This window comes from Stigmatopora nigra, chromosome 22, assembly GCF_051989575.1.
Source record: "Stigmatopora nigra isolate UIUO_SnigA chromosome 22, RoL_Snig_1.1, whole genome shotgun sequence".
NCBI lineage: Eukaryota > Metazoa > Chordata > Actinopteri > Syngnathiformes > Syngnathidae > Stigmatopora > Stigmatopora nigra.
In genome coordinates, this window is record NC_135529.1 from 5,423,027 (window position 1) to 5,431,288 (window position 8,262).

Genomic DNA, 8,262 nt, shown 5'->3' on the forward strand with positions numbered 1-8,262 from the left:
AGGTATGTTTTTTGATAGTATAAAAGGACCATGTTTGAGTTGTTATAATAATCTTTAATTTTCAGTTGCAAAATCTCCATCACATAGAACACAAATGTTAATAATTTCAACTTCCCCAAAATATTGCTTTGTCTATATAGTAATTGATGGGAAGCATGGTACTATTATTACTACTGTAGCATCACGCATCCAGAAATGTTATTGTTATCTCGTTCTATTGTTTTAAGCCAGGAAAAGGAATTTTGATCTTTAAGGAAGAAAGGTAACAATCCGTGGAGTCTTCCAACAACAACATGGTGCATTCCTGAGGTACACCGACCCAACATGGACATTTAATTGATGGCTTCAGCACTCTGCTTCTCCTTGCTTTGCTTTATTCTGTAGTCCGATAGAGCTGCTTTTATGGCATCTTCTGCGAGCACTGAAACATAATATAATAGAGAGCAGATTTCAAACCAAGGTCAAATTAAAAATGACTACGGTTTTGGCTTACTGGAACAATGAAGCTTGACCGGCGGAAGGCAGAGTTCTTTAGCAATGTCTGTGTTCTTGATCCTCAATGCTTCATCAATCTGTGGTGACAATAAAAATTAGGACAATTCATTTGAATGGTTTCAATGGATTTGACATGTCATTTGTTAAGGAGTACAGAAATGTTTTTCCGAATGTTTGATTCTTTGTACACTCACAGACTTCCCTTTCACCCACTCGGTAGCCAGAGAGCTGGAAGCAATGGCTGATCCACAACCAAATGTCTTAAATTTGGCATCCAAGATCTTACCGTTTTCATCGACTTCCACCTGGGGATAAGACAAATTAGTGCTTGATCTGTTTAACAAGTGACCTTCATTAAAGTAGACTTTAGACTTCTGTACTAACCTGGAGTTTCATAACGTCACCACAGGCTGGTGCACCCACTAAACCAGTCCCCACATTTTTGGCATTTTTATCCAATGATCCCACATTTCTTGGGTTTTCGTAGTGATCCACCACCTTCAGAAAGAAACACATATTGGGGCTTATTACCTTCAGTTTGCAGACTAAGAATGACTTTCAATGAACCTTGGCATATCCTCGCTGTCAATGACACACACTGCGTCACTATATATTGTTTTTTGGGGGTCCAAATTGCAGTGCCACTTTTGGTTTGTTCTATGGCGATCTCTAGTTTTATTAGATAAGCAATGTACTGCACTACTAACACTATTAGATCTACTGGATGCTTCTTGTAGCAACAAGATGATCTGGGGAAGTTTTCTAACTACTACTAATGCAGAAACGTCCTTCGTTAAGGGGAGGAAGTACAAACTATAACGCAATCGTTTAAATTGTCGTGCTATGGCAATGACCTTTAACTGGAAATTGATGAAATGCTAAAACACGGATACTGGGACAGCACGCGGTTGTGCAAAAACAAGACATAGTTTGGTCGCAATAATTACAAAATGTCTCCAAAAGATCCATTAGGTTACCTTCTTGTGGTAGGATGAGACGATTTGGAGCTCCGATGACAGCAACCTTGTGTTCAACAACAACGAAGACTTTCGTAAGGCCATCGCCATGTTCAGAAACCGAACAGTTCCGAAATTGCACGAGTGAACACGAGTACAGGAGATTTGTTGACAAACACGGAAGACGTGTGGAAAGGAGTTGCAGCGCCGACTAGCGGCTGGTGTTTGGTGTTACAGCTCTGGAGCGGGTGGCTGTTTGGACTTGTTACCAGGCAGACAGCCTTTCCAACATGGCAGCGGAGAGCGACGCAGAGTCTACGCATTTGCAAGCTATGGAGGAGGACGACGCTGCGATGGACGAGCGAGAATTGGAATCGGAAAGCGATGGCGATCAAGGCATGGGAGTCGACGATTCAGACGACGATGATGAGACGTCAGAAGACGAGAAGGAAAATGAAGCCGAAATACAACGATTGGAAGAGCAGGTAACTCTTAATTTCCCGATGTTAGCCGAGAAGCTAAGGCGGGCGAATGAATGAGTGCCAAACAATCGCAAACAATTGTTAGATCAAGTTGTGTCACTCCCTTCTGGGCGCGACGTAATTTTTGTCACGCGATCTTAGCTCATACTACGCCACGTTTTTCGTTGTAAATAATGGTACGAGTTGAAATAAAGTCGGATTCTCATTTCCAGATTCTTCCGTCTTAATTGTGAGCTATCTCATCCTTAATATCTGGCTCAAAGTGTTTGCCACCCAGCAAGAACATAGGAAATAAAGTCTCATATGCGCAAAAAAATCTATTAATCTTTTACATAAATCCTTGATGATCATCAAAGAGTATTTTCATAGTGGTCAATAACAAACAATGTTGCATTGATGTCAATGCTGAAAACTGTCATTACTCTTTTTTTGTCTTAAAATAAATATATATTGATATGCCCTCAGCTAATTTGAAAACAAATACCATATAGTCTTGGGTTATAACTTAGACATCTGTTGAGGTAAAGATCTCAAGATATTATAAAAGTCATCAAAAATGTTCACATTGTTAAACATGACTGTTTCCACTGCAATGCACTTGATGAAAACCTTGTTTGTGCATTAAGGGGAAATGCTCTCACCCAGTCATCTCTTGTCGCATGCCTGCACTTGTGTGATCTGTTTCTCTGTGTGATGCACAGCAGAAAACTCCACCAACAAAGAAAGCATGAATTCAAAATCATTCAGATGTCACATTTCAATCTACTCTCCCTATATTTTCTAGTTATCGATCAACGCCTTTGACTACAACTGCCACGTTGATCTCATCAAACTACTGAAACATGAGGGGGAGCTTCTCCGGCTGCGAAAGGCCAGACAGAAGATGAGTGAACTTTTTCCTCTCACAGAAGGTTGGTTTCTATCTGCACCTCAGGTAAAAAAAAAGAGTAGGAATTTTACTGACTTTTGTGCGCAATCCAACAGAGATCTGGCTCGATTGGCTCAAGGATGAGATTCGTATGACTGAAGAAGAACCAAACCGAGAAAGAGTGAACGAGCTTTTTGAAAGAGCTGTTAAAGACTATCTTTGTGAGTGCATCCTGGCAAACCCAAGATGGGATATCTGGCTCAAACACAATCCTAAAATTCATTGTTTTGTCTCAACGCTCAGGTCCAGACATCTGGCTGGAATATGCTCAGTATTCTATCGGTGGCATGGGATCGCCCGGCGGCATTGAACGGGTGAGGACCATCTTCGAGAGAGCCATCACAGCTGTTGGGCTTCACATGACTAAAGGGCAAACAGTGTGGGAGGCGTACAGAGAATTTGAGAATGTGATTTTGGCCACAGTACAGGTCAGTTTTGTCTTCATTTTCAACAATATTTCTATTTAAGACTAATGTATCCCACTGGGCGGAGGTTCATATTGCCCTCCATGGCCTCGCATCAAGGACATTTCATTTTGTTAGCGCATTTAAATGAGCTTACTTTTCTTGTAGGCATTTGCTGGTGTTACTCATCCTCTCTATTGTCTTTTCTTTCAGCCTCCTCCTGGCAAAATTCCCAGCCCCGAGGAGCAGGAGCAGCTGAACAAGCAGCTTCAGCGCATCCATACGCTGTTTCGCCGCCAGCTAGGCCTTCCCTTAATGGGTAAGGCTGCCCTTTTCTGCTCCATCGCTCCAGATGGGGTGGTGTAAAAATGAGTGACAGTCTCTTTTGTGTGGGTTGGCCCAGCCTGAAGAAATGTACATGACTCGCGTTAAAACATAATTTAGTTTGTTGCACGACAATTGTCACAATCCCTTTTTAGAATGCCTTCAACAAATTGCAGCGATTGTAATGACATTGACGTTACGTTCCCTCAGATATGGAGGCAACCTATGCCGAGTATGAAGAATGGTCCGACCAAGAGACATCTGAAAAAGTCTTGTATCTGTATAAAAGTGCTTTGCAGCAGAAGGAGAAGTACAAGCCTTTGGAAGAGTCGCTGGTGAGCAATCGCCAATGAGGAGTCAGTGCTGATGTATTTGCCTGGTCACCCATCTGTGAATGCCTTCCTTTGGGTTTTGTCATCACAGCTGGTGGCAGAGACGCCAAAATTGGCCGAGTATCAGGCGTACATTGACTTTGAAACGAAGGAGGGGGACCCGGCCCGGATCCAGATGGCGTTTGAGCGGACTCTGGTTGAAAATTGCCTGGTACCGGACATGTGGGCAAAATACACCACATATCTTGTGAGTATTTCATTGGCGGTCATTGATAAATGTGCTCGGTAGTTGTTCATCCAGTATCGTCATTGCTCATCAGATTACTTTTGCTCCAGTCGTATTCAGTTTCTGTATTGTCTTTGACCTCCCAGGACCGTCAACTAAAAATCAAAGATCTGGTTCTTTCAACCCACGATCGTGCTGTCAGAAACTGCCCGTGGACTATGGGTCTGTGGAAATGCTATTTGCAGGCTCAAGAGAGACACGGATGCTCTCATCAAACCATTTCAGGCAAATATTTTAAACTCATTAACACATTTGTCTACGTTTTGCGAATGGCTACTAACAGTGACCCTTGCGTTTTGAACAGATTTGTTTGAAAAGGCTTTGAACGCCGGGTTCATTCAAGCTACGGATTATGTGGAGATCTGGCAAGTTTACCTCGACTACCTCAGGAGACGTGTCGATTTCAGCCAAGGTGAGAGAAGCTCTGGTAGAATTTGCCGCTTGTTTTTGGATTTGGAAACATTCTCATGTATCTTTTTTTTCCCCCCTATCGATTACAGAGTCAAGTAAAGAGTTGGAGGAGCTACGAGGATCCTTTACCCGCTGTCTGGACTACATAAAACAAGATGTGGAAGAAAGTAAGTGGATTTCCAATCAGTTGTTCTATTAGAACTCAACGTGCATTTCTAGTTTACTCATTGTGTCATGACGTTAGGGTTTGGGGAAAGTGGAGACCCTTCCTGTAACCTAATGCAGATTTGGGCAAGGATAGAGGTAAGCACTGTCCTTGCAGCAATTGTTTTTCTGTTTTGGCCATATTGGCGTGTCAGTCCCTACGAGTTTGGTCCTAAAATCCTTTGCTTTGTCATCTTCTCAGGCTCTGCATTGTAAAAACATCCAAAAAGCGAGAGAACTGTGGGACAGCATCATGACAAAAGGGAACGCCAGATATGCCAACATGTGGCTGGAATACTATAACCTCGAAAAGTCAGTAAGCTCATGCCATGTTAAAAGTACTTTATCCAACCAACTTGACAACTTTTCTTTCCAGAGCTTATGGCGATTCCGTTCACTGTCGAAAAGCGCTTCACCGAGCAGTCCAGTGCACCTCGGACTACCCAGAACATGTGTGCGAAGTCCTGCTCACCTTTGAAAGAGTGGAAGGTATGTGATCACTCACCTGTGTGATGGACTAATATGACTGTTGAGCCGATTTTCATTATGTATACTTGCGTCCAGGATCTTTGGAGGACTGGGACTTGGCTGTCCTGAAAACCGAGACACGTCTGAACCGGGTCAAAGAACAACGAGCAAAGGTTTGGAGCAGATGGCGGCATTATTCTAAGCAGCTTGTGACTCCAGTATTTACATGAATTTATCTATTCACACAGTATTCATTTTACTTGGTATATTCATTCACCTATTTTGATAAGATGTGAATGAAATTTGGCAGTTTTATTCTCATGGCAAGGCCATCATTGATAATAAGTTTTTGGAGACCTAGTGCAGTTAGATAATGAATTTCCGTTTTGGTGTGAGTCATTAGACCGCTTTTACAGGTTTAAAATTGTCTTCACCCGATTGTTAAAAAGGGAAAATCTAGTACTTTTTCTCTTCACTTTAATGACCATCTTTTGCATTGTCTGTTAGGTGGCAGAAAAAGAAGCTGTTCAGGTTCAGCAAGAGGAGGAACAAATTGAGCAGAGACGGAAATCCAGGGCAGAGAAGAAGACTCAGAAGAAGGTTCAAAAGAGGGCTCCATTTGCAGAGAAAAGGAAAGCGGAGCATGGACTCGAGCAGGATGAGTGGATTGCCAATGCAGGTAAATTGGGAAAGCTCTCATTCAACACATTGCTGGCTGGCAGCGAACTGTCAATGCCAGTCCTCCCAGTCATAATGGATTGAATGTCCAGCGCCATCAATGATACTGAGAGATGAGCATTCAGGAACAAAAACTTGATTGTTTTCTCTTGTTGTTCATAGAACAAGCTCCTAAACGGCACAGAGGAAATGGAGAGCAAAGCAGAGATGAACACATGGAGACTGAGATGGCACACATTGGGAAGAAAGCTCCTCCTGGCTATAAAGGTTCTGCACCTTCAATGCCCAAAGCCCAGCAGGCTAATGCCCAGAAGGAAAGCGACGATAAAAGCGAGCTTCGGAACGATGACAGCAGCGTGTTCGTCAGCAACCTGTCATACACGCTGCAAGAGCCCGAGGACAAGCTCAGGACACTCTTTGAGACGTGCGGACCCATTAAACAGATTCGTCTCATCTCTAGCAACAAAGGGACTTTTAAGGGCTACGGCTACGTGCAGTTCGAAGGCTTGGAATCTGTCACCAAAGCCCTAAAACTGGACAGACAGGAGGTGGATGGCAGGCCTGTGTTTGTGTCGCCTTGCGTCGACAAGACCAGGAACCCGGACTTCAAGGTACTTGTGAATTACAGTCAAATGTTTCTCACTGAATCTAATACCTGGCCGACCCAATACTCCATACAAAATAAACAATGTTAGGCGCTTAGATTGATTGCTTTCTGTAGTGTTTTGTCATGCTAAGACCTTCTCTGCATCTTTAGGTATTCAAGTACAACACGACTATGGAAAAACACAAAATCTTCATCCAAGGGTTGCCATTTTCCTGCACAAAGGAGCAACTGGAAGAGATAAGCAAGAAACACGGCACCATTAAAGAAGTTCGTCTTGTCACGTTTCGCTCAGGAAAACCTAAGGTAAGACTTAGTTTCTTTTTTAAAACTAATTCATAGCACAACCTTTGACCTCCTCGATAGACGTCCGATCAGTTAGGACTGGGAGGAGCTAGCGGCATCACAGTCAATGGCAGCCAAGTCGAAGCACAATTACGTGATTGTTAACTCGCTTCCACAGGGTTTGGCGTATGTCGAGTTTGCAAACGAAGCCCAAGCGTCTCAGGCCGTCTTGAAAATGGACGGCGTTGAAATAGAGGGGAAAAAAATCTCTGTTGCCATTAGCAACCCTCCTCGTCGCCACCAGAGCAAAGACGGTGGACCGAGTCGAGCCAACGCGGTAGAGCCTCTCCCTTTCCCGGGCCACGGCGGGTAAGTTTACTAATAGGCCTTTCAAATGCTCCAGTGAGTGCTTATGGCTTTTCTCGTCTAAGTCGTAAAACCCTTTGTTTTCATAGGAGAGGGAGAGGACGCACACAGTTGTCATTGCTCCCTCGTTCTCTGAATCGCCAAAGTGGACCGACGAGCAAAGTGGAGAACGGGACTACGTGTGGTGAAAGCCACGAAAGTGCAAAGCCTTTGTCCAATGCAGACTTTGCTAAGATGCTTCTTAAGAAGTGAAAGGATGATTACGCCCCAGGAGCCATCGTGCCGTTCCTTCCCAATAAGATATGTGCGACTTTGACTTTCTGCAATTGTCAGCCATCTCGTCATTGTTTCTGCGAGATTGCCTTAACTGCAGAGACGCTGCCCTCAGCAGACCCTTTCGCCCATGTCATTTTTACTTCTTCCGTCTTTGTTCGTTTTTTATTCAATACGTGTAAAATAGACGTGTAAATACATTGTTTGTAAAATTGTAGACGTCTCCAACTTCAACCTTTTTTTTATTGCAATGCAACACGGATTAACGACACATAAAACGTCGTGTTTACGAACCCGATCATGCTATTGTACCTTTTAGTTGTCTAGTAACAGAAATGTGGAAGAAAAAAAAATCCTCATGCCAGGGAGATTTTTGGTTCTGCGTAAAATGTCATAATTTCAAAGGAATAATAAAATAACTGGCAGACTGTCTCCTCAAGTCCGGTCATGTAATTAATGGTGAAATTAGCTCCCAATTTAAGATGTAAATTACATTTGTGTAAGGTCATCAACCTTCTCTTCATATAAGTCAATTTTTAACATTCCCATTATGGAATACAAGCTATATAAATTTCTCACCGCTGTGGCCTGATTAATGAAATACATTTTGTTCATTCTGTTTTATAGATTGTAAATACCTTGTCAGTGTTTAAATTCATCAAAAGGTCGTGGTTAGTATGTGATTTGATAATCATGTCCTGTGTTTTGAAAGTTAAAAAGTCATCAAATAAAAAATACCGACCTTAGGTCGATACTGTGGTATTAT

General features: G+C 42.8%; 2 protein-coding genes across 2 annotated transcripts; one reads left to right on the top strand and one right to left on the bottom strand.

Annotated features, from left to right (window-relative positions):
* Positions 1 to 33: 33 nt before the first annotated feature.
* On the bottom strand, positions 34 to 1,991 carry LOC144215448 (iron-sulfur cluster assembly scaffold protein IscU-like). The gene is made up of 5 exons (XM_077744384.1): positions 1,473 to 1,991; positions 880 to 993; positions 690 to 800; positions 494 to 572; positions 34 to 421 (listed from the first exon to the last, which is right to left on the bottom strand). The coding sequence occupies exons 1-5, from the start codon at positions 1,560 to 1,562 to the stop codon at positions 333 to 335; spliced, it is 483 nt and encodes a 160-aa protein (XP_077600510.1). The 5' UTR covers positions 1,563 to 1,991; the 3' UTR covers positions 34 to 332.
* LOC144215445 (spliceosome associated factor 3, U4/U6 recycling protein-like) lies at positions 1,543 to 8,248 on the top strand. The gene is made up of 19 exons (XM_077744381.1): positions 1,543 to 1,936; positions 2,718 to 2,844; positions 2,918 to 3,022; positions 3,105 to 3,289; positions 3,479 to 3,584; positions 3,800 to 3,924; positions 4,013 to 4,168; positions 4,294 to 4,432; positions 4,512 to 4,619; positions 4,708 to 4,785; positions 4,863 to 4,921; positions 5,025 to 5,134; positions 5,199 to 5,311; positions 5,387 to 5,463; positions 5,798 to 5,969; positions 6,131 to 6,579; positions 6,726 to 6,878; positions 7,036 to 7,226; positions 7,313 to 8,248. Exons 1-19 carry the CDS (start codon positions 1,742 to 1,744, stop codon positions 7,473 to 7,475), a joined length of 2,811 nt encoding a protein of 936 aa, XP_077600507.1. The 5' UTR covers positions 1,543 to 1,741; the 3' UTR covers positions 7,476 to 8,248.
* Positions 8,249 to 8,262: the final 14 nt, after the last annotated feature.

Excerpts from the sequence above, each read along its gene's own strand:
- LOC144215445 (XM_077744381.1), top strand. The coding sequence starts at position 1,742 with ATGGCAGCGGAGAGCGACGCAGAGTCTACGCATTTGCAAGCTATGGAG. Across the intron at positions 3,585-3,799 it reads GCTAGGCCTTCCCTTAATGG|ATATGGAGGCAACCTATGCC; the intron begins GTAAGGCTGCCC and ends ACGTTCCCTCAG. Across the intron at positions 6,580-6,725 it reads CCAGGAACCCGGACTTCAAG|GTATTCAAGTACAACACGAC; the intron begins GTACTTGTGAAT and ends CTGCATCTTTAG.
- LOC144215448 (XM_077744384.1), bottom strand. The coding sequence starts at position 1,562 with ATGGCGATGGCCTTACGAAAGTCTTCGTTGTTGTTGAACACAAGGTTG. Across the intron at positions 801-879 it reads GTGACGTTATGAAACTCCAG|GTGGAAGTCGATGAAAACGG; the intron begins GTTAGTACAGAA and ends TCTTATCCCCAG. Across the intron at positions 573-689 it reads AGTGGGTGAAAGGGAAGTCT|ATTGATGAAGCATTGAGGAT; the intron begins GTGAGTGTACAA and ends TTGTCACCACAG.